Raw genomic sequence first — 26,865 nt, forward strand, 5'->3', positions numbered from 1 at the left:
TGGCTTCGTCATTAGTCATCAAATAATTGCGACCCCTGGCCGTACCCGCCGCATTCTCTAACTTCTTAACACGATCGATGTTCAAATCGGGACACTCCGGCCTTCGGTGCCCTTCCTTACCACAATTATAACAAGTAAGCTTGCTCGACACCTTGGTACAATCACGGGCCATGTGCCCTCTTTGATTACAATTAAAACACGTGGGCCCATAACTCAAAGAACCACCTTTCTTCACACTATTGACACTTTCGGAACCCTTCTTGCTCTTCTTGTTTGAAAAGTTCGAATGACTCGAACCTTCAAATTTTCTCTTAGAGAAAGAGAAATCGCTTTGCTTTGGAACTTTCGGTTCGAAGCCCCGGGCTAACTCAAACAATTCTTCAAAAGACTTAGCCATTCCCTGACTAATCTTACGCTTTAACTCATCGCTTAGGGTACGATAAAAATCTAACATCAACTTGTGATCATCACCAACATATTCCGGACAAAAACGAGTCTTTGCCAGGAAGGTCGACTTGAGAGTAACCAAGTCCATTGAACCTTGTCGCAAATTGTGCAACTCGTCCCGGATTTTATCAAGGTCGGAAGGAGTTCGGTATTCTTTGAAAAATTCCTTTTTAAACTCTTCCCACGTTAAGCTCATGCATTGCTCTTCACCATAAAACTTAATTTTATCGTCCCACCACAACTTGGCTTCTTCACGTAACATGCTAGAACCATACCTCGTCTTCTTCTCGGGAGGACATTCCGCGGTACGGAAAGCCCCCTCAATGTCGGAAATCCAACATGTGCTCTTCAATGGATCCCTCACCCCATTAAACATAGGAGGTTGAGCATCCTTGAAGTTTTTGTAGTGGAAGTCTCGCCTTCCATAACCACCATTACCATCACCCCCTTCACCACGAGGATGAATGTTTCTAGCTTCTAATGCCTCCTCGATCGCGGCATTCATTCGCTCATTGATCATTTCGGTTACTTTCCTATCAACCGATTCTTGGAAAACCTTTCGGACATCGTCAGAAAATTTCGTTTTTAGCTTTTTAAAGATGGCCTCAACCTTGGCCGTGAGTTCAACGTCCTCGCTCGTGCCTCCTTCATTGGTATCATGTCCATTTCTCATCTTCATTCTATAAAACGAAGTAAATTAAATAACGAACGAAAAGACATGACACAATATACATGAACACCTCACCGCCCCATCTTGCTCAACAATCGTCGTACATCGCTTGTTCGACACGATTTGAACCCGTAACAATGGTAGCTAATCATTGTTACGCGAGCACGTCGCATTAACTCGCTAGTACAACGTCTATTTCGCTCGATGATTGCAAAAACATAACACAAAACAATTAGCGCATAGTTAGTTCACCTAAAACTAGGCACTAACCAATCCCCGGTCTGATCCATCTCCTACAAGTCCCGCATAACGCGCATAGACAATAAAGTCTAAGTCTAGACACCTATCTCAAGTCGCCTAAATCCCTTAGACCATGCTCTGATACCACTTGTAACAACCCAAGACAATATCCAACTGAATACGCGACTTTTTTTTTATACAGTATAGTGCGCGGTGCGCACAGGCTCTTTCAACTTCTGTCCGAATCGGTCAATTTTCAAATAAAGATCACCCACTGCCCGACATATTTAAACAAAACGCTTTTCACAACATGTTCTTATATGTAAAACTAACACGATTCAATCATTAAACGACTTTTACAAAACGGGGCCCACATCGACCGTTTTACGAGTTTCATACAAAACATGAGTTTCGACCACATTAGTTTAAATTCCAAACGACAACATGAGCATGGTGTTTGGGGGTTAAACTACCCAATTCTCGGTCAAACTCCAAAAGCTATCACCCCAAAAGCGTCCCCTATCAAACAAAGCGGGATCTCTAGTCCAAACGAACGCCCTTACCCTTGTCTCCACCGGAGCCTATAAAAAGATAAACAATGAGAGGGTAAGCAAGGCTTAGTGAGTGCAGCAATTATACATACACATATATAACCCATCTATTTGCATTCGTACCCACCAAATACCTCATACGGGAATATAACTCAAATAGCATGCCGTCTTACTCATAATGCTAACAACTCGTACACTATCACAACATCACATTAGCATATACTCAACACAATATATATATATATATATATATATATACCATGCTAAACTATATCCATCAACATAATATGGTTAACCATAACGCCATGGTGCTAACGGATCGTGGTTCACACCATACGCATTTGAGTCTCACTCTTTTATAGTGCTACCGGCTCGTGGTTCACACTTTGTTTATAGTGCTACCGACTCGTGGTTCACACTTGTTTATAGTGCTACCGGCTCGTGGTTCACACTTGTTTATAGTGCTAACGGCTCGTGGTTCACACTTGATGCTACCGGCTCGTGGTTCACATCATGATACATCACATACATGCTATGGTACTACCGGCTCGTGGTTCATACCATAACATTCAAAAATAAATACGTCATATACATATACGTATAATTATTCTACTCACCTTATCGATTTGGTGACGATTTTATACCTCCACAAGCTTCAAAACAAGGTACCTAATATAATAAGTACTCAATTAACACACAAGCTAGTTGGACTTAATTCCAACAACCCACACATGTGCATTTAATGACTTAATGCATTAAACCACCCATTTACTTCAAACCGTCCATTTAAGACCAAGACCATCACGAACTACTAAAAGCTAGTGATTAAGGTTCAACAACCCTAACTATTACACAATTAGGGTATTTCATACCCATCTTTCCCAACTAGGTCAATTATTACCCATTTGACCATTTTAAGGTCAACACACCCATTTCGGGTCATCCACTAACCCAATCAACACCCATTTGCATAATAGCTAGGTGTGCTAGTAATTAACTAACAAATTATGACTCATAAGTCCATTTATCATTTCAAAACCCTAGGTTAGTCATCCTTGAGTCCTCATGACCCAATCTTACCCAAGAACACTCAAAATCACTAAATATGAGTTTTATGTTCATCACTAACCCAAACCCTAACCCTTAGACAAATTGAAATAAGGAAATCAAGATTAGAGCATACCACCACAATCACAACGTAGCTTGTGATGAGATGAACAACTTTAACACACTCGGTTTGGCTCGAAATCAACTTCTTCCTCCTTGATTTGAGCTTTCTCTCACTCAAATGGGTTTCTCACTCTAGAACCTTTAATTGGAGAGATGAAGTGGTTGGTGGAAATGTTTAAAGTGTTTCATCCACCACACAACTGGCCATGATCCAAACCTTTCCTGCTACAACCTACACACACATGACAATCGTCTCTGCCATACTATGAGGGAACACAGCACACCAAACCATACAATATACACAAACAGATAAACAATCACAATAAAAAATAAACATATTACCAAAACTGATAGCAAAAGTCACATGAATAAATGGGTGACCCAAACTAAGTCGACCCATTTCCATCTAAGTGGGTTAAAATCAGCACCTCCAATACGTTCAGCTGGTTCTATATTACCTATGACCTTATTGTAATAGTAACTATTAACGGATATAAAAGTATGTAATGTGGTTACTACAATATAGTGCAACTAACATAAGTAAAAAGACGATATACATTAAAAAAACTTACTCCACAACAATATCACAAAATCCTTCTCCAATAACCTGCAACAATAAAAAAAATGAACCGCACAAGTCAAGCTACATAAAATGGCAACTGACGATAACTGAGAGACTGATTGTGGAGGTCAATGGCTTTAAAAAAAAAAATATGTGGAGGTCAGTCAAAACCAACGAAAAACTCTAACTTTTTAGGTCCAAAAGATACACCGACAACGACAACAAAATAAGCTTATCAAAACCCTGAATCCATTTTCCAAAATATCAGGGGGGAATCCCTAAAAAGACATACACTTTTCTGCAAATAAGCATTAAACATACGTAGTATTACAAATGTTCTTATTCAAAATAATATTCTTCTAATTTAACAAATCTCAATCTATATACATATGGCAGAATGGCAGAATGGCAGAATAAACCAATAATAATGGATTGAGGAAATATATATTATTGAGAAGACTTAGAAATAGAAAACCATAAAGCCACCCAATTCGGAGAACATATTTCATCAAGAAATTTTGTTACTACCTGCCATTAACATCATGAACGCAAATACTTCGTACATTAATCTAACAATAAAGTATCAAACAATGTAATTCAGAGTCAGGAATCCAAAGATTAAACATTTACGGTCAAAATAAATCAAATTAGGGCTAGAAATTTTTTGTAACCTTCAGATCGTAGTCGGAATCGAGGGGCGGCGAGGAAATAATGGTGGATGAAACAGCATAATAGTCGATCAGAACGGACGAACGGACTGTCGGAGTTTTAACATCACCATCGTCGCTGACTTCTTTGATCGTGGCCGTTTGCGCTGCATCGTAGATCGGCGCTGTCTCAGCTCCTACAGTGGCGAGCGCGTTGCTCGTCGGAGATGATAAAAGGTTTTGTTGGGGTAGATGATAAGGTGGAGTTGAGAGGGAAAGGATGCGTGGGTGAAAGGAGAGGAAAGGATGAGAGGTCAGAGATGGAGGAATGGTAGAGATGGAGGATTATGGTTAGGTAGATGGAGGATAGAGTAGGTGTGAACCTGAAGGATAAACGGCATGGGAAATGAAGGGAAACGACCAAAATCAGCACGTGGTTTAGAATGTAGAGGGATTAATAATAATAATTAATAAGGTCCAAGATAAATATACGGGCTCAAAATTTATTAATTTACACCCTGACGTTTTTTCAATTACATGTAGAATTTGTAAATTTAATAGAATTTAAAGAAAAATGGACTCATAATGTTCTAGCATAATTGGACTTATTAGGGGATATTGGGCCCCGCAAAAAAACCCCATTGGCCCCGCCATTGTTTTTAGGCAAATTGATCAAGCTCAGGATTGTGTCAAAGGTGGCGAAAAAACTCGGTGGTAAATCCTTTTTAGAATTGGTGTTTGCGTTTCGCCCCTGTTTATATTGGCTCGCTCTTAGATATCGTTTGATTCTTTGGTTGTTATTTTAGGATAGTTGTTGTCGATTTCAAAGTACGAGGCGACTAGGCCTAGTTTCTCGAGATCTCTAGTTTATCTCTTTGTATTCAAGTAGGATTGGTTCTTTCATATTTTATGAAAGTTCCAATAGTTTTATATAAGTTCGTTTTTTTTATAAAAAGTAATTTCTTAATATTTAAATGTTTAAATTTATCATTTATATTGTATCTATATCAGTGTTGTAAAAAACGGTTGAGACAAGCGTCGCAACGGGCGTTGTAACGTTTTACCATGCTACCGTTGCAACGGATCTTAAAACGGGAAAAAAAAGAGTCAACACTCAAAAACGGTCAACAATGCCATAAAGATGGTCAACAACGGCCGAGACGGTAAAAAACGGCCGAGACGAGATCGAGAAGGATGTTGACAACGACTCCCGTCTCGACCCCATGTTTTATGTTACGATGTTTTAAGGTCCCTATCGTCTCGACTTATTTTGGGTTTTTTTTTTTTACTTTGCTTGATAAGAATTTTTTTTATTTTTTTTTTTTATTTTTTTTTTTTTTTTTAAGGCTGTATGTTTCACATAGGTATGCCATGTCACATAAGTGATGAACACACGCGGGAAGGCTTTTTACTTCATCAGCAGTTATTATTTATTATATTAATAAAAATTAAATTAATAATCATCATTCCAGTCTCAATCAAAGTATCAAACGTTTTCTTTCAAATTAAGAAACCAATTCCGAATAATTCAAGTCATTCTTCCGATTTGCCGGCAAACAAATTTCAACATCAGATCCACTATCATAATTTATCCGATCTGATTTTTCTGTTCTCCCTCAATTGTCAGGTTTGTTCCTTAAGTGACTCGTTAATCAGCGATCCGCATATTATTTTATTGAATGAATTGAATTGAATTAGACGAAAACTTAGATTTCATTGTCAATTTTTTCCATCTGTTTATGTTTTCAATTACTGCGTTCGTGATTTAATTTCGTATTGTCGTTTCAATTGATGTTCTGATACAGACGACATGAGTGAGGTATTTGAAGGCTATGAACGTCAATACTGCGAGCTTTCGGCTGCATTGTCCAAAAAGTGTACATCTGCGAGTCTTCTTGATGGTGGTCAGTCATAACCCTAACTTAATTTATATTATAATATAATTATAAAATAATAAATATTATATATAAAATACATATTCATCTAAACTGACAGCTTTGTTGTAGCCAAGGCAACGATATTCGTTGCAATATTTGAAAGTAAATTTGTGCAACTGCTGATGATGGATCAACCTTTGGACTCCCTAATTAATAGTTATAATTAAATTAATAATTAATACGTGGTGATGAATATGAATTTTATATTCGTTTGCAGAGCAAAAGAAGCAGAAGCTTTCTGAAATAAAAGTTGGACTAGATGAAGCTGAATCTCTGGTATTGACTATTGTACTTGAACTGTTATTGTTGTGAAAGTAATGTCTCGTGCGTTTGTTGTAGAACGATGTAATAGTTTTTTTGTATATTGCAGATACGGAAAATGGACTTAGAGGCGAGAAGTTTGCAGCCAAATGTGAAGGCTGTACTCCTTGCTAAGTTAAGGGAATATAAATCTGATTTGAATAATCTAAAGAGTGAAGTCAAACGAATTACATCAACCAACTTAAATCAGGCTGATCGAGATGAGTTACTGGAATCAGGAATTGCAGATGCATCATCGGTATGCTTACTGATCTTGTTATTTTTCTAGATTGATACATACTGTTATTATTTAGTGAAACTTGCTGAGAACATTATTTAAGAATTATTTTTGTCTAGAAACAACATATTTGTGATGTCACAGGTTTCAGCAGATCAAAAAGCAAGACTACTGATGTCAACAGAAAGATTGAATAAAACGAGTGATAGAGTTAGGGACAGTCGAAGGACGATGCTGGAGACTGAAGAACTCGGGGTTTCAATTCTTCAAGATCTGAACCAACAACGCCAATCTCTCTTGCATGCGCATGGAACTGTATGTATATATTAACCATATTCTCATTGTATTTTGTCTACTCGCACTATAATACTACTAAAACAGCTAGTTACTCTCTCCACACACACACACACACACACACACACACACACACACACCAAGGTTGCAAAAATCGCTACAAACCTTGCACCTCTTAACAAATGTTGCACTCGGGGAGTACTGGGTCGGGACTTTTCAGGGAGTACTTAGTAGTAGTACTCTAGTAGTACTCTGATGTTGACCAAGTCTGACTTTGACTGATTTTGACCAAGTTTTGACTTATTTTCCCATTAATCCCGAGTTTTGACCGAATTTTGACCGATTTTGCTAGTAATTCCGAGTTTGACCAAGTTCGACCAACTCGCCGAGTACTCGCCGATCACTCACACACACACTTCGTGCACAGGTCATCTATCTATCTTTCTATGAATGCTTGATCTTATATTCTTATATGATATTTCTGGCTTCTTTTAAAGGGAAGGTTATGTTCTTTATGTTTAGTGTACTAAGTTCCAAAAATAGGAAGTAACAAAATCGGAATGGTGGCGTGGGTTCAGTTGACCCAGAAACATTTGCCAATTTTATCTTTATCCTATAATCCTATAAACAGTTTAATAATGTAATAAAAATAAATTTATGGATTTGCCATTCTGCCTCTCAGCTCCATGGGGTCGATGACAACATAGGCAAGAGTAAAAAGATTTTGACGAATATGTCTCGAAGGATGAGCAGAAATAAGTGGATCATCGGTTCCATAGTTTCTGTACTCGTTCTTGCTATCATATTGATCCTGTACTTTAAGTTGAAGAATTAGCTTCATACGTAACACTGTTCTATGCGATACTCTTTGAGTGTTTACGAACCCATTTGTTGGTTCTGTTGATGCTGCGAGTGTGCTCTTCATAGTCGATTGCTGATTTACTGTATAGAACAAGAAAAACCTAAAAAATGTTGCAAATTTACTGCAAGTTTGTTGTCTTTTACATTATTATGAGAGTGGGTGTGGATAATAATAATCTTAGAAAAATGCATTTATTTTTTTATAATGGAAGAAGTTATTCTTATTGATATATATCCCTTTTTTTTTTTTCTTCGAAAACATGGAAATTTAAATTAAAAAAAATCAAAGATTTGGTAGCGGTAAAATGGAGTCAAATGTCTGATTGAAATTCAATCATATTTAACTTTTTAAGTTTTGAGTATTGAACTAGACCGTAATAAGAATCAAATATGTTGGAAACTATTTGCACCAACAAGCTCAACTACAACCAATGAACACCAACGAACATTGATTTATTCCTCATAGAAGAAAGAAGTAAGTAAGGTGTTATATTATATTTATCCGCTCATTGGACCCGAATCCGATGGAGAAACTCGAAACCCGTTATAATTGGGCCGGGTCTAACCCGAGTCCGTTGGGTCATGGACCGGTTATGGGGATGGTTACAAAAAAAAAAAAAATGGGGTTCGGGTTCGGGTTCGGGTTCGGGTATGGTTTTGGATACAAACCCGTTTACCCGACCCACATACCCGTATACCTGGCCCGGGGAATTTTAATAATAATTTTTATGTAAAATTTTAGTATTAGTATTAGTATTATGTTGTTAATGTATGAAAGATGTCTCTTATTTTTTTAAAAACGAGTATAATTTTATTCAATATAATCATATACAACAAGTTTTCGAGATGTGATATTTTTTTATATTTTGTGTATTTGAGTATTTTAGAAATTTTTCAATTAACTTTTTGTATTTGATATTTTATAATACTTTAAACATGAGGTAGTTAAGTTATTTTTCGATATTTTGATTTGGTAATTTATTGAAAAATAAATAAAGAATGACTAATCGGGTATACCCGTTTACCCGTGGGGAAACCCGAAACCCGATAGTATGTAAGTAAATGGGGACCCGACGGGTTTCGGGCCGGGTTTGGGGCGGGGTTTCTTAATCGCGTTCGGGTCCGGGATTACCCAAACCCGACTCAAACCCGACCCGATGCCATCCCTAATTGAGAGGTGCTTTTTGACAATTAAGCTTGTAAAATCAGATATATACGTATTGAATGAATGATGAATTTCAAGACGATTGTCTTCTTGGACCCATAGAAAGAGAAGCAGAAATTGTAGGGGCATTTGTGTTATAAGGTATCAAGGTAACTTAAATTTTTTTATATTTGTACTTTATCATAGTTTGTCATTTAAACTTACGTACATGATTTTGAGCCTTCGTTGTTATAGGGACTATGTTTTCTGGTGGCGTTTAAAGATCGAGGTTTTTTGATAGAGGTGCTTCAAGAGTAGGTTTTGGTCTCAATCGTGACAGCTGCAACTGGAAAAAACAAAGCAAACATTATCCTACATACTAAAACACACCCAAAATTTCGTCGTTTCAATTGTTACGGATTGTCACTCTGAGTTTTGCGTTCACACTGCAATCGGTCCCTCAACTTTGACTCAGTTTACACAACGACCCCTCAAATTTACACAACGGGCCCTATCTTCTCGCTCGGTGCGAGTTAAATTTTTCCGAGACCACCGTTCAACTCGAAATAATTTTACGAACACAACGCGACTAACTATACGCGAAACGGACGTCATTAAAAAAACACTATATATTTCGGGCTATATTTCATACATATACATACACGTACAACAAACAACCCAATCTATTAGATATATTAGGTACCAAACAACGTATATCCAAATTCGACCGCGCGTTGAATAACGCAGCAACGCTCGGTCGAATTTTTTTCTAGTTAATAACCAATAGAGGTAATGATATGAAAGATTTTTTTCAGTTTCAACCATCTAACTAGCAAGGTTGACAATCTCTTTTAGGTTATTAAATCTTTCATATCGATGAACAACCTCATAATAGATGTCAAGTTCATGCTTAAGATGGTCTCTTTCCGCTCGATTAAAATTCATAGGATACATCTCGCTCAACTTCATTAACTTAGATGCACCAGACATACAAAATGAATTACGCTAAAGCGCCGTATTAGTAAGCAATCTAGTGCTTACCACACTAAAGCGATCACCAAACTCTCAAAATATCATATCCAAACCCGTGTATAATATCAACCTTGACGTAATATTGATTGATAATATTTGCCTTTCGATTTCTTGAAACAATATATGCTACTTCATCCTTGTTCAACTTTCAGGATTGTACTTTTAACAAAATGAATATACAACCTTGAACGATCCATCAAACCCTCTCTCTAAAGCTTTGCAATGACATTTTTGTTCCTGCACCAACGAACCCGCTTCCATATTGTGATCCTTTGTTTTAAGAACTCGTGAGAATATATTTGTGAGCTCTAAAATGTGCAACTTCAAGAATAAACAGAAGAAGAAAAAAAAAAAAAACAAAGGTGTCAAAATAGGTTAGAATATCGGATGTTTGATGTCGATTAAAAGCATTGTCACATTCTTTTAAACACATTCAAGAACCTTGACAACTTTCAAAAATAAAGACTGTAAACTCAACATTGATTTTTTTTATGAGAACTCCATCTCCTATCTCCCGATCTTACAAGAGACGCTTGTTGATTTTTCTAGTTACCATTTCAACCATTAGCATTTTCATTTTTTACCTTATGTTTATGAGCTTCTCTAATCAAATCCTTTAGCTCGGATTATATCCTTTCGTTTACACAAAGCAGAAACCTACCACCAATGCTAGTTTATCAAAAAAATCCACAACCCTACCATGATGTTTTTCAACTCCCACAACCAGTGACGAATCACCGGTAGCACAAAATAGTAATAGTTCATCCATCATTTTGATGAATTGGAAACATCTCTTTTCCATTTCTATTTACCCAGTTCATATCTTTGTTTCGTGTGTTCCCCGGAGGAATTCGATCTCTTCAATCTCGGGAAGAGATAGAAGGCTCTCCTGTCTTTGCCCATTGATAGATATGCCTGAAGTACCGAAACTCTCTCCCTTAGGGCTCTCTTTCCGTAAGCCGGTGAGGAGTGAGGGATCTACTGAGACTGAGCCATCTTCGCTAGCCGATCTGTCAGTTCTATAGGGTATGAAGCTCTTTCCTAGTATTGGGTTCAGGAATTCATGCTGAGTTGTAATCACTTGCATCCATAAATTTGCTTGAAAACAAAGGAACCAATGAGAACGCGACATGTGGCGCGAAAATCACATGTGATTGGAAAAAAATTCGAAAATTTTTTTTTTTTGAAATTTTTTTTTCGAAATTTTTTTTTTAAATTTTTTTCGAAATTTTTTTAAAAAAATCATATGTGATTATGCATGTCAATCACATGTGATTGTAAACCCAATCACATGTGATTATGCATGACAAATCCAATCACATGTGATTGTGCAGGTAAATCACATGCGATTGTAAAAAAAAAAAAATTTAAAAATTTTTTTTTCCAAAAAAAAATTTTTGAATTTTTTTTTCAATCACATGTGATTTTCGCGACACATGTCGCGCTCTCATTGGTCTCTTGAATCTCAACTTAATTTATGGACTCAAATGAATATTACTCTAGTGTTAATAATTAACAGTCCAAACATCCCTATATCTATATAACTTACCTTTTAATGTGTATTATTTTTACAAACAGATATAACCTTATACGTAATCAATCAAACATAAACTTTGCGAGCCGACACATAAGATTAAATTTGTATAGACCCCACGTTACACATACGTCTTTAGAATAATTCTTCAAAAGATACTAGAGTTTTATATAAGTATGTACACATGATCCAGATTTCAAAGGTCAGGAGATCCTAAAAAATCTTATCCATCATAGATAAGATACCTTAATTTCATACGAAAATTTGAGGAAAAACGTATTCAAGATTCGCACATCGCTAAGATCATTCACAAAAGCTTTTTGGCAAATAGGTATCCGAGTCGCAAATCGCAAATACCATCCACAATTTGCAAATTTTCCCTTTTTTCATTACTAATCGAATATCCTTCACTATTTGACTAAAAATGGAGCGAAATGATCTTGTTTTGTTTCCTTCAAAAACTGAACACCTTTCAAGTATTGTAACTTACACAAGTAAAACATACATTAAAGAGTCAAGATGGTGAAAATACCAATTTTTTGCATTGCTTCAAATGCTTTCTTACACATCAAAAACAGACCACATTATTTTTCTAAGGGACAACACATTTCTCAATCTAAACTAATTGGTAATAGGAGCACTCAAAAGGGTGTTCAACCGTACCAAACAGCCGTGACCAAGATTCACGAACAACATTGGGTACAACGATAAACCAAAAACAAAAAATAAAGACTCAGCGACACAAATGTGTTAAAACAAACAATGGCGCAAGTGAACCATGCTTATATCGCCTCCAAAGCTTGCAGGACATCAGCCTCAAGGTCCTCATAATCTTCAACTCCAAAGCTGAATCGAACAAGATTGTCCATTATTCCGTATTTGGCCCTCTCTGATTGACTGAGATCCCTGTTAAATAAAACAAGTCCACAACACACATTACAAATCCATATTTCATTGTTAAGCAAAACAAGCCCACAATACACATTACAAATCCATATTTCATTAAACAACTGCTGTTAAAAGTTCAATATGTAGATGAAAACATACCAGTATGACATAATGGCTGGCTGATCCACAATGCTTTCACAGCCACCAAATGACGGAGCAATATACGGGATCTTTAGAGCATCAACAAACTTGATGGTTTTCTCTAAGTCTCCATCAACCTAAAACGCAAACAATATGAACTTCCAAAAGCAGAATAGTAAAGGAAGTAAATTACAAGCAAAAACTAGATTATACTATACCAGAAAACTAACTACACCACCATAGCCTGTCATCTGTTTCTTGGCTATGTGATGTTCGGGATGACTTGGCAAGCCTGGATAGTAGACATGCTTCACCTGTAAAATTATAACAAGTCTTTCAATATCACATGTTTGTGCAAAATATGACAATTTAAGTCCATTATTTAATATTAAGCATGGTTGCAGAACTCAGAATTACTTGGCAACGACTCGGTTTTTGCAACTCGGTGAGTACTCGGCGAGATCTCGGTCAAACTCAGTCAAACTAGGTCAAAACTCAGGATTACTCGAAAAATCGCCGAAATCTCGGAATTAGTAGAAAAATCGGTCAAAGTAAACTTGGTTAACATCCGAGTACTCCCCGAGTTGGGTGCCAAGTACTCCCTAAAAAGTACCAACAGATTACTCCCCGAGTACGGATTTTTTAAACCTTGATAATAGGTGGTATATTTGCATTATGTTTCTATCTATAATCGAGCTAATTAAAATCTAGAAGGATTCAAGTTAAATGGGTTGAACATCTTGATAGTCACCCAGTGTACATTTGATACACATAGCCCACTAAAACGGTTTATCTGTTATTGTATTTAGAGAGCTTTTGTAACCAAACTGAACACATTTGTGATTTATATCAAAATGGTGAGAACTCAGTTTAATCTAACCAACCGACAGCACATAAATTACTATTTTTTTACATCAACGCCTTGCATCTAGTTTGTTACTACCATACACAAACTATTTAAGATATTGCACAAACTATTTAAGAATGGCAGCATAAGTACCTTAGGATGTGCCTCTAAAACTTCGGCCATCCTCTGTGCAGTTGAATTCTGCTGCTGTACACGCAGTTTCATTGTTTTCATGCCTCGAATGAACAAATATGCGGCATTCTGAAATTAGAAAAAGATAATTATTTATACACCCTTTACAACAAGTATAATATACTTACACTTTTGAGTAAATACAAAGCTGATTATCGCAAAACCAGATAATGTAACTTGTAGGTACTTACAGGATTGAGAGCACCACCTAATACATGATGCAAGTTACGAATTTGAGAAATTATCTCAGTAGAACCACTAACACAACCACCAAGAACCTAAAAAAGAAAGTCAAAAAAGGTCAAAACTTGAGCCTCTCAATTACTATTGATGCTGGTAACACAGATTATTTAAGAAACACTTACATCATTGTGACCACCAATATATTTTGTTGCAGAGTGTAAAACAATGTCTGCCCCAAGTGCAAGAGCCTTCTGGTTCAAAGGTGTAGCAAACGTTCCATCAATGCACACAATAGCTCCCTTAGCACGACAGAGCTTCGAAACTAACTTGATGTCAACACACCTCAAAAACGGGTTAGTTGGCGATTCAGTAAAGAAAAGGCTAACCTGCAGCATAATAAGTGTAAGCATCTATCATTAAACAAAATTAACATTTATAGAAACAAATCAAGTTGGGATAAATTAGTATAACTCACTTTGTGATTGTTTAATGCAGCTTCAAGGCCAGAATAATCTGCAGGGTCGATGACGGTTGCCTGCATTTTAAGGAAACAAAAGGATTATTATCAAAATGTACATGGTTTACATCAATAACATATTTATACTAATCATATGTGTCGTCACAAATCATACCGTGATCCCCATTTTGGGGAGAACCGTCTCAATGAAAATACGTGTTTTCCTGTAGCAGTCAGTAGTGGTGATCATGTGCCCCCCAGATGGAACTAGGGCTAACATCATGACTGTGCTAGCACACATTCCAGATGCGAATATGACAGTTGATTCAGCTCCCTCAAGTGCACTGTTTTTTTTTTTTTCACAAAAAAAAACACATTTCAAAATCTTGAAACCTCATCACTGAAGGAAAAAAAGAAAACAAACTATAATACCTAATCTTGTTCTCCAAAACCACAGTAGTAGGATTCCCATAACGCCCATACTCGAAACTAAATTGTCGTTTTTCCTGTGTTTCAAGATCAAACACTCAACAAACTAAGTAAAATTATATATAACCAATTCAGCTAAAGATCAGTATATCACTTAAAGATTGAAGCTTGAGCATACAACATAAGTAAAAATGGAAACTTTTTGATGAAAATAAAATGTATACCTTGAAATCAATGAGATCAGCAGTTTTCTTAAAAAAGTAAGCAGATGTGTTAACCACTGGTGTAGTTATTGCATCAGTAACTATACCACGTCCCAATCTTTCACCTACAAAAATCATTATCATATTTACCATTATTCATTTATTCATAAAAAACAAAAACAAAAATTAAATAAAAAAAAATGCATAACTTTCATTGATTTAATTCCATTAATAAACTCAAATCATTTAAATTAATTGAATCTAAACAAACCTACAACATAGCTGAATAACATAAATCAATAAGTGTATATATATATATATATATATATATATATATATATATATATATATATATATATATATATATATATATATATTGAAAATTAAAGAGACGTACCAGCATGAATAGCAAGGCTGCCATCAGAGTTCAAAAATGAAGGTTTATGAAAATTTTCAATCTCTACAAAACCATTACTACCATTACAACTACCTAAATCATTAACAGCAACGTCTTCACCCACAGAGATCGGGGCAGAGACGGCGGCGGCTGCGGCATCAGCCGCCGCCGCCGAAGATATCGGCTGGTTGTTAGACCAAGAAGCAGCAACAATTTGAGCAACACCGATGTTGCTACAGTTTCTTCGAGCTTTATTGCTGAGCTGTCTAACAAAATTAGGCGGAAACCTAAGAATCCGTGACGACGTAACGAATGATCGGTCGCCGGAAAAGGTACCGGATTTGGTAAAACGTGCGCCGGAGGGAGGAGGGATGTGGCCGGAGAAAGTGGAATCGGAAGGGCATTTGGATGATACCGAAACCCTAGATGCAGAAGTGGCTAAGATGGAGATTGACATTTTGGTTAAGGTCACAATATATAAATTGAATAGTATTTGGCTGAATTGAATTGAATGAATTGTGAGATTTGAAATCGAGAATCGAATCGAATCGAAGGTGATGATTGAATAGATTTTAGTGATTTTGTTTGTAGGGTGTTGGTGGTGGATCTGTTAATTTATAGGCTAGAAATAGAAATTTGAAGATACTAAAAGGGGTGGTTCTCGGTGACAGGGAGGTGACAACTGCACAGTGGCAAGTGGCAAGGGTAGGACGTACACGGAATTATGGAGTAGAGTAGTTTTTAGGTCACTGAAATACAACTAGTTGTACTTAGATATATACGGTTTTTTATTTTATAAGGTTACTTGATATGATTATTTTCATTTAATTGTATACAGATTATAGTTTTCAACAATTCAACGCATACGATATTTTGTGGATTCATACTGTATAACTCAGTTGTTCGATGATTATATTTTATTGTTTTCTTAGACAACTCTAAAATACGTTGTTAGTGAAGATATCATGATACATCTTATATTTATATCACGATATCAACAGCCTAGTCATTTTTAATATATTTTAAATGTTGTATGTAATATGTAATTTTCTAAGTTCTTCTCCAGAACACAAGAAAGGTAATGCAACGAATATTAAGAAGTATATTCTACTATTGAATCCGTTAAGGTTTAAATGGATAAATATTCTTGAAAAGGACAAAAATAATTTAAAACTATGTGCATTGATGATGATTATGTGGAATGAATCAGTAGCTTCATCACTCTAGTGGCTCGGTAGATGAAACCCTAATTGATATACTATTGTTTGAGAGTCGTTAAAGGCTAACTGTCGGCAAGTAAGTTCGATTCCGATTGATGATTATGAGGAAAAGCAATATAGTACATATATCGCTAACGAATGTAAGGTCCGTATAGTGATCAATCCTAGATCCATCTTCCTTACGGAATTGGATCAAGGATCGAGTGCAATGAGGAGGATTGGGGTGTTGTTGTTTGTTTTGAGCCCCGATGATCGTCTTTCACTTTACCAATCAAATGATCAACCACTCCGACCCGGTCTTGATTATTGATTTGCAAAATTCACGCTAACAAAATGTAAAGATTCCTTGGGCAAGGTCACAAGTGAAAATTACAAAGGCTAGAGCAAATGGCAGAGAATCAACAACCTATAAATGAGAGGCCAAGCTCCCTATTTATAGTATTCAGAATATTCGCGGATTCTTGCACTCTTGTGCGGATTCTTGCACTCTTGTGCGGATTTCAGCACACTTGTGCATTGCGGATTTCAGCACACTTGTGCATTGCGGATTTCAGCACAAGGTGCTAAAACTTAGTGCAATCCTTGTGCAATGCGCAAGGTAGTGCTATGCGGACTATCAAGTCCCCCAAGTTCGGTATTATATATATTAAATATATAATGTCGAACTTGTAAGTATGCAATCATAGGGAATATAGCAATATATACACTATCAAGTCCCCCAGTTCGATATTATAAACTGAAAGTATATGATGTCGAACTCTAAGTGTACAATATGCTTTGTTCGTGAAGTTATGCGGAACTCATGGCGCTTTTTTATCAAAGAGAAAATCATGTTGCAACGTTTATTTATATAGCGCTTTGTTATATATTCATAATTCATAATTTCTAGACTTGTCCTTTACAATTTCCATATTCGTTATTGTGCACATAACAAACACGTACTTATGCGAAACAATCTTTTATATATTATGAATCTTCTAAGTCCGCCGAAACGATCCTTAGGCAAAATATGTGTTTTTTGCGAAGCATCTAAGCATGACTAGATCAAATACTTAGGAAAAATGTCACAAGTTCCAACTTTTCGCAAACACTTGTAATTTTATGTTATTCATCCAAGCGAGCTTTCTTCAACGCTTAGGCATTCATTGCGTTTTTACACACCAAGTGATTTTCACTTGCAAAATCTAAGTACGCGTCCGCACTTGATAAAATTTGACCATGATTCATTTTTGGTCTCACGCATATATAACATTTTTTGAGAAATTTGTTCGAAGCATATATGAAACAAGTCAATTGAAGCTTATGTTAATATAAGATATAGCACATGACATATTTTAAGCCTATCTTGCCAATGTGCATTTGTATTATAGGAACATATGGTTTTAGCCTTCATGACTTCATGCATCGTGTGCAAAATCAATAACAATTGCGGCTATTATTTCAAGCAATGTAACAAAGAGCTTTTAGCAGAAATAATAAAATTGACATGGCCAAATGCTCATGGACTTAGAAAATGTTGCACAAATAATAATTGTTGCCATGGCCATATGCTCATGGGCTTAAACAATTTTGCAACGTGCGTTTTGCACAAATAATGATATTGCCATGGCCATATGCTCATGGACTTAAGTAATGCTCAAAAGTTTGCGCATCGTATTGCATGAAATTCAATTATGCAACGCAAAGCTTGCATTAAGTCTTGCAATGTGCAGCCTTGCACAAAATTTTATCATGTTGCATAGAATCTTGCAAACTTGCATAAAATCTTCCAATGTGCAAAAAATCATTATTGCACAAAAAATTTATTGTTGCACAAAATATTGCACGGTGCAGCGCTTAGCTTGCACAAAATCTTCATTATGCAATCTTTTCTGATTGCACAAAATCATAAATTCGCAAAAACTTCATTTTTGCAAAAAATCATCGTTTTGTGCAAACTTTATTTTTTGCACAAAATCTTGTAATGTGCAGCGCTTAGCATGCTTTCAATCTTCATTGTGCAGCGCTTAGCATGCGCAAAATCTTGTAATATGCAACTTTTAGGTTGCAAAAAATCATCTTTGTGTAGCGCATAGCATGCACAAAATCTTCAATGTGCAAACTGTTAGTTTGCAAAAAACTTCATTGCACAACTTTTAATTTGTGCAATCTTCATTGTGCAGCGCTTAGCATGCACAAAATCTTGAATGTGCAAACTTTTAGTTTGCAAAAAACTTCGTTGTGCAAAAACTTTATTTTTGCACAAAATCTTGCAATGTGCAGCGTTTAGCGTGCACAAAATCTTCATTGTGAAATCTTTTCTGATTGCACAAAATCATAAATCCGCAAAAACTTCAAATCATCGTTTCTTGCAAACTTTATTTTTTGCACAAAATCTTGCAATGTGCAGCGCTTAGCATGCACTAAATCTTCGTTGTGCAATCTTTTCTGATTGCACAAAATCTTAAATTCGCAAAAACTTCATTTTTGCAAAAAATTATCGTTTTGTGCAAACTTTATTTTTTGCACAAAATCTTGCAATGTGCAGCGCTTAGCATGAACTAAATCTTCGTTGTGCAATCTTTTCTGATTGCACAAAATCATAAATTCGCAAAAACTTCATTTTTGCAAAAAATCATCGTTTCGTGCAAATTTTATTTTTTGCACAAAATTTTGCAATGTGCAGCGCTTAGCATGCACTAAATCTTCGTTGTGCAATCTTTTCTGATTGCACAAAATCATAAATCCGCAAAAACTTCATTTTTGCAAAAAATCATCGTTTCGTTCAAACTTTATTTTTTGCACAAAATCTTGCAATGTGCAGCGCTTAGCGTGCACTAAATCTTCGTTGTGCAATCTTTTCTGATTGCACAAAATCTTAAATCTGCAAAAACTTCATTTTTGCAAAAAATCTTCATTTTGTGCAAACTTTATTTTTTGCACAAAATCTTGCAATGTGCAGCGCTTAGCATGCACTAAATCTTCGTTGTGCAATCTTTTCTGATTGCACAATGTAGTGCCCCGTCCTAATCCATCTGGACGAAGTCTACAACAGTTGGTCCCATTGCGAGGTTCTGACCTCTACATGCCATGAACGACTCCATGTAATATGTGCAAATGCACAGCGGAAGATTTCTTTCATACCTGAGAATAAACATGCTTTAAAGTGTCAACCAAAAGGTTGGTGAGTTCATAAGTTTATCATAAAACAATAAAAATTCTGTAATTTTGATAGACCACAAGATTTAAATGCTGCATGGTACAAATGGGCCCGAATCCTATACCCACCTGTAATGTACATGCGATATCTTTTAAATACAGTACACCTTTCTCGTGTACGAAATACATTTTCATAAATCTTAGTAACCGTACACATATCTCGTGCACAAAATATAATACACATAACCTGTGTATAAAAATTATTCTCTCGATACATAACATTCACATCAATTGGTGGCAATTATCATGTTCACATAATTCAACGGTGGCAATTATCATGTCCACATAATTCAACGGTGGCAATTATCATGTCCACATATGTAATGACCCGGACTTTTTCGATCAATCTATACTTATAAGATTAATATTTACATAAATTAAACCTTACCAACATGATAAGCAATCCAAATTGTTGAGACTTATGTTTTTGAAATGAGTTTTACACAACGTTTGACCGTCTAGTTTGACCGATGATATCACGAACTATATAACATATGATAATTATACGTTTGTGTATATATATGTATATATACATATTTAACATGATCTAAGGATGTTTTAATATCTCATTTTGTATTAATAACAATAAGTTATAAGTATATTTTGAAACTACTAACTTAAGTTTTCAAAACGATAACCATACGTAACGTTATTTGACATAAATACTTATAACATATAATGTTTATACATATATCGTATATGTAATGTATTTAATCACTTTTAAAGACTTAAATACATAAAACAATATAAGTATATTCACAAAAGATAGCTATATTTGAATTCTCATTCCATTTTTCACAAGATTTTCTATACGTATATCTAGAGTATATGTACTCGTATCATACCTAGCTTCTATACGTATTTACTATTGGTATATACACATCAAATCACCACCAACCAGCCCTTGTTCATGCCTTATGTATAAGGTAACTCTCTTGTTCATGCCTTATGTATAAGGTAACTACTTTTGATGTTTAGTATGACTAATTACATAAAAATACAACATGAAATTTTGTCCATGTTTTTCCATTAATCATGTTTTTATGGCCTTAAATACATCTTCCATTTTTAAATTTTATTACCTCATTTCTTTAACCAAAAACACACTCTTAAGAAACTACATAACCATTCAGCTAGTATCCATGAAGATCTAGCCATAAAAACATCACTTAAACACCATAAGAAAAACCTTACAAAAACACTTCAAGAATCCTTTCAAGAACACAAGTTTACTTCCAATCTTTCATCCAACTCCATCACTCTTTTGGTTCTAGATTTTTACTTCTATTTTACAGCAATCTTGTCCAAGTAACTTGAGGTAGTAACTTTGTTCATAACCTTATTCGATTCATATATATATATATATAGCTATCTTATTTTGTGGTATAAAATTTTAACAACAAGAACATAGTTTGAATGTTTTCAAACTTGTTTGCAAACTAAATAGATCCTTCTCACTTAACTTTTAAAATACTTCAAGACCTATAATATATCATAAATATATGCTAATTTAACAAGGTATAACTTGGTTTTTCAAAGAACACCTTAAAAACTGAATTTACGACGTCGGAGTGCAACCGGGGGCTGTTTTGGGTTGGATAATTAAAAACCATCTTAAACTTTGAATTGGAGGTTTATTTTCTGGAAAAATGATTTTTACTATGAATATGATAACACATAAAAATTTCATGATTTAACTCAAAGTATAATTATTTTTAGAAAAATAATCATTTAAGGTTATTTACATGATGGAAAATGATTAACTTCATAAGTTTCACTAAAGTTTGACCTATGACCTGTGATTTCGAATACAAACTAAGGTATTTACAGTTCATAGTCTTAAAAAGGGACTCGATCCAAGGAAGTGGCAAGTTGAATCAACGAAAACGGAGTTGTAACGAAGAAACTATGACCAAAACGAGATCGGATATCTAAGACTAGTTTAGCTACGAAAATAATTGGAGAAAATTAAATAAATCACATCTTTTTAAAATAACATGATATTTTATATATATGTACTCATAATTTAATTTTATATGGTTCAGGATCACCCGTAAACAATACGAGAAGATTAATCATAAGATCCCATGATTGTACGCAACACGTCATTTGACAACACCGGTACTTTATGTACGCAACACGTCATTTGACAACACCGGTACCGTGGGTCAAGATTAATCTCGACCAATACATATACGATGGGGGTTTTTATTTATTTCATTGTGTCATAACCCGTCCTTAACCATAAGAACGTGTTAGATAACGTATGATTTCATTGCGAGGTATTGACCTCTATATGCGACATTTTTAAAAGAGAAACTGCATATATTATACATTACAAACCATAACCATTATTTTTGTTACAAACTTTAGACAATAAAAAGATGATTATCGTTTAGCGATAATCTTCGACTTACAAACTTTACATATAATGATAACAACACGATTTCGAGCATATTTTACAACACAAATCCTTGGGTATGCAGTTTTATTTTTGACACAAATATGCGTACGCAAGATCCTGCTCAAATTCAACATAATGCAGCGGAAGCTTTAGTAATCACCTGAGAATAGACATGTTTTAAAAGGTCAACATAAAGTTGGTGAGATATAGGTTTAATGCCGGCAGCAATATATATATATAGACCACAAGATTTAGTATATAAACAGTTTAATAAAAATATTCTAAGTGGTTGAGCACTTGGTAACCATACTTAACATTTAATCACGTCGCATATTCCCTTTATTATGAAATCTTACTACACCGTACCAAGTGTAGTCACGAAACGAAGTACTGTGCAACCGTTGAATACTGGTCGTCCAGTCCGGTTGGGGTTGTCAGGCCCGATAGATCTATCAACAGGATTCGCGTTTACAATACCGCTGTAAATATTAGTTACCAAGCTACAGGGAAGTATGCCAGTGGTACAACTCAACGTAGAATATATTTTTCAGTTACTTGTGTCCATATCGTAAAACATAAAATACATGTATTCTCATCCCGAAATATTTAGAGTTTAAAAGTGGGACTATATACTCACTTTCGTCTTGAAGATATATATATAATTTGACTTGGTCTCCGGTTGATATCACGAACCTATCCATATATAATATATCAATACCTTTTCTTTTTTTTAAACAAACGTCACATATATATACTTGTTATACTTTTAATACTTTGAATAATTCCTTAGTCCGTAGTTAGCAGTTCGTTGTTAGTAATTCAATTTTAATGGTTCATTTTTAGATGTTTAATATACCCGCAATGAAATAAATAAAACCCCCAACGAAATAAATAAAACCCCATCGTATATGTATTGGTCGAGATTAATCTTGACCCATGGTACCGGTGTTGTCAAATGACGTGTTGCGTACATAAAGTACCGGTGTTGTCAAATGACGTGTTGCGTACAATCATGGGATCTTATGATTAATCTTCTCGTGTTGTTTACGGGTGATCCTGAACCATATAAAATTGAATTATAAGTACATATATATAAAATATCATGTTAACTTAAAAAGATGTGATTTATTTAATTTTTTCCCAATTATTTTCGTGGCTAAACTAGTCTTGGATATCCGATTTTGTTTCGGTCATAGTTTCTTCGTTACAACTCCGTTTTCGTTGATTCAACTTGCCATCTCCTTGGATCGAGTCCCTCTTTAAGACTATGAACTGTAAATACCTTAGTTTGTATTCAAAATCACACGGCATAGGTCAAACTTTAGTGAAACTTATGAAGTTAATCATTTTCCATCATGTAAACAACCTCAAATGATTATTTTTCTAAAAATACTTATACTTTGAGTTAAATCATGAAATTTTTATGTGTTATCATATTCATAGTAAAAATCATTTTTCCAGAAAATAAACCTCCAATTCAAAGTTTAAGATGGTTTTTAATTATCCAACCCAAAACAGCCCCCGGTTGCACTCCGACGTCGTAAATTCAGTTTTTAAGGTGTTCTTTGAAAAACCAAGTTATACCTTGTTAAGTTAGCATATAATTAAGATATGTTACAGGTCTTGAAGTATTTTAAAAAGTTAAGTTAGAAGGATCTATTTAGTTTGCGAACAAGTTTGAAATCATTCAAACTATGTTCTAGTTTATAAACTCTTATATATATAGCTTTAAATATATGAATTGAAAAAGAGTTGAAGTAGAGTTTTTACCTCAAGTTTAAAATGTAAAGTTGCTGGAAAGAAGTAGTAAAATAAAAGTTGAGAGAGTTCTTGCAAGTGTGTGTGAAAATTGAAAGTAAAATTTGGAAAATGAATGTGTAAAAATGAGTTAGAAATGGTGCTTATTTATAGGCTTGAAAATTTGGTTTTTAGTGAAAATATCTAAGATAAGTTAAAATTTATTATGTCATGAATGACATATTATTCCAATAATTGAAGATTTCTATTGGTATATACCAATAGTAAATACTTCTAGAAGCTGTGTATAGTACCCTAGATATACGTATAGGATTATTGAGGAAACGGAACGAGAATTCAAATATAACTATCTTTTGTAAATATACTTATATTGTTTTATGTATAAAAGCCCTTTAAAAATGATTAAATACATTACTTATACGATATATGTATAAACATTATAAATCATCAGTATTTATGTCAAATAACGTTACGTAGGTTATTGTTTTGAAAACTTAAGTTAGTAGTTTCAAAATATACTTATGACTTTTTGTTATTAATACAAAATGAGATATTAAAACATCCTTAGATCATGTTAAATATGTATGTATAATTATCATATATTGTATAGTTCGTGATATCATCGGTCAAACTAGACGGTCAAACGTTGTGTAAAACTCTTTTCAAAAACATAAGTCTCAACAATTTGGATTGCTTATCATGTTGGTAAGGTTTAATTTATGTAAATATTAATCTCATAAGTATAGAACGATCGGAAAAGTGCGGGTCGTTACACATTGGGGGTTTATTAAACACCTAAAAATGAACCATTAAAATTGAATTACTAACATCGGACTGCTAACTACGGACTAAGGAATTATTAAAAGTATTAAAAGTATTATAAGTATATATATGTGACGTTTGTTTAAAAAGAAAAGGTATTGATATATTATATATGGATAGGTTCGTGATATCAACCGGAGACCAAGTCAAAATATATATATCTTCAAGGCAAAAGTGAGTATATAGTCCCACTTTTAAACTCTAAGTATTTCGGGATGAGAATACATGTATTTTATGTTTTACGATATGGACACAAGTAACTGAAAAATATATTCTACGTTGAGTTGTACCACTGGCATACTTCCCTGTAGCTTGGTAACTACTATTTACAGCAGTATTGTAAACGCGAATCCTGTTGATAGATCTATCGGGCCTGACAACCCCAACCGGACTGGACGACCAGTATTCAACAGTTGCACAGTACTTCGTTTCGGTGACTACACTTGGTACGGTGTAGTAAGATTTCATAATAAAGGGAATATGCGACGTGATTAAATGTTAAGTATGGTTACCAAGTGCTCAACCACTTAGAATATTTTTATTAAAATGTTTACATATGAAATCTTGTGGTCTATATTTATACCGCTGCCGGCATTAAACCTATATCTCACCAACTTTATGTTGACGTTTTAAACATGTCTATTCTCAGGTGATAACTAAAAGCTTCCGTTGCAACATGTTGAACTTAAGCAAGATCTTGAGTATGCATATTTGTGTCAAAAATAAAACTGCATATCCGAGGAATTGTAATGTAAAATATGCTAGAAATCGTATTGTTATCATCACATGTAAAGTTTGTAAGTCTAAGATTATCGCTAAACGATAATCATCTTTATATTGTCTAAAGCTTGTATTAACATAAGAGTTATGGTTTGTAATGTAAAATAAATGCAGTTGTTCTTTTAAAAATTTCGCATATAGAGGTCAATACCTCGCAATGAAATCATACGTTATCTAACTCGTTCTTATGGTTAAGGACGGGTTATGACATGTGGTATCAGAGCGGTGGTCTTAGCGAACCAAGTTTGTATTAGTGTGTCTAACTGATAAGTCGTTAGGATACATTAGTAATTCTGGACTTTGACCGGGTCTGATTTAAAAACCATTGCTTATCATTGTTGGTTAAAATTTATATGTAAATATTATGTAGTACTAATGGGTTAGTTGTTGTGTGATAGATGTCGGACTCAAAACTTGTTATCACATTCAGCGACTCCGAACCAGAATCTTCAGATGGTGTTCCAGTCATTAACCTATCCGATGACGAAAATAATATATTTGGGGAAGACTCACAAATTCCGGATGAACCGACTATAGAGAACCCGGAAAGTGAACCCGAGGAGGAAAGTGAACCCGAGGAGGAAAGTGAACCCGAGGAAGAAATACAGGAAATTACAAAAGACGAGTTCGAACTAGGAAAGAAACGAAAGGCTAATGAATTAGAAAATTCAAATCCCGAGTTTAGTGAGGATGATGTGGCACCAACTCCACTAGACACTACCACCCCTATTCCCGCTATTCCTATTCGTTCTATCCCGGAATCCAGTTCTTCAGCCCCACAGCCAAAATATAGGCAGACAGCCAGGATAAGCGTTAAGCGATTCTTTGAACCTAAACGTCCTAGAAAATAGACCAAACGATGCGCTGCCATATTAAACCATGGGATCATATAATGTTTTGTATAATATTATTAGTGTGGTTTGCTTAATGTTTGATGTAAGATAAGCATATGTAAAATAGTGAAGTATGAAATGCAATAATTTTCCATGGTTAAGTATTATTTGGGTGGTAGTAATTGATTTTCGTACTAAGCTATTAAGTATGAACTTTAACGGGTAGGTACTACCCTAGATATAATTATAAAATGCTAATAAGAAGAAAAGGCTTTTATAATAATAACTGGTTCATATTATTAATAAGCTACGATGTACTGTAAATACATACTACATCTATAATATTCCATGTGAATAATTATTTTTTTTTCATTCTTATTGAAGATTATGGCGCGATTGAACCGAATGACGGAACAAGAAGTCCAGGAACTCATCAATCAGCGAGTGAACGACAGAATGTTATGGGTCGAGGCTGCAAGAGCTGCT

At 34.9% G+C, this 26,865-nt stretch overlaps 2 protein-coding genes and 1 long non-coding RNA gene across 3 annotated transcripts; 1 reads left to right on the forward strand and 2 right to left on the reverse strand.

Annotated features, from left to right (window-relative positions):
• Positions 1 to 1,674: 1,674 nt before the first annotated feature.
• Positions 1,675 to 4,636, reverse strand: LOC139866782 (uncharacterized). Its single transcript, XR_011765619.1, has 4 exons — positions 4,312 to 4,636; positions 3,092 to 3,685; positions 2,526 to 2,577; positions 1,675 to 1,938 (listed from the first exon to the last, which is right to left on the reverse strand). It is a non-coding gene; the product is annotated as an uncharacterized lncRNA (long non-coding RNA).
• Positions 4,637 to 6,095: 1,459 nt separating this feature from the next.
• On the forward strand, positions 6,096 to 8,084 carry LOC139866831 (vesicle transport v-SNARE 11-like). The gene is made up of 5 exons (XM_071855123.1): positions 6,096 to 6,191; positions 6,442 to 6,500; positions 6,595 to 6,783; positions 6,907 to 7,077; positions 7,739 to 8,084. Exons 1-5 carry the CDS (start codon positions 6,098 to 6,100, stop codon positions 7,889 to 7,891), a joined length of 666 nt encoding a protein of 221 aa, XP_071711224.1. The 5' UTR covers positions 6,096 to 6,097; the 3' UTR covers positions 7,892 to 8,084.
• Positions 8,085 to 12,150: 4,066 nt separating this feature from the next.
• Positions 12,151 to 16,065, reverse strand: LOC139869398 (cystathionine gamma-synthase 1, chloroplastic-like). The gene is made up of 11 exons (XM_071857716.1): positions 15,365 to 16,065; positions 14,989 to 15,092; positions 14,768 to 14,841; positions 14,511 to 14,679; positions 14,354 to 14,413; positions 14,061 to 14,264; positions 13,887 to 13,973; positions 13,657 to 13,764; positions 12,875 to 12,970; positions 12,675 to 12,793; positions 12,151 to 12,533 (listed from the first exon to the last, which is right to left on the reverse strand). The coding sequence occupies exons 1-11, from the start codon at positions 15,819 to 15,821 to the stop codon at positions 12,410 to 12,412; spliced, it is 1,602 nt and encodes a 533-aa protein (XP_071713817.1). The 5' UTR covers positions 15,822 to 16,065; the 3' UTR covers positions 12,151 to 12,409.
• Positions 16,066 to 26,865: the final 10,800 nt, after the last annotated feature.

This window comes from Rutidosis leptorrhynchoides, chromosome 9 (assembly GCF_046630445.1).
Source record: "Rutidosis leptorrhynchoides isolate AG116_Rl617_1_P2 chromosome 9, CSIRO_AGI_Rlap_v1, whole genome shotgun sequence".
Classification (NCBI taxonomy): Eukaryota; Viridiplantae; Streptophyta; class Magnoliopsida; order Asterales; family Asteraceae; genus Rutidosis; species Rutidosis leptorrhynchoides.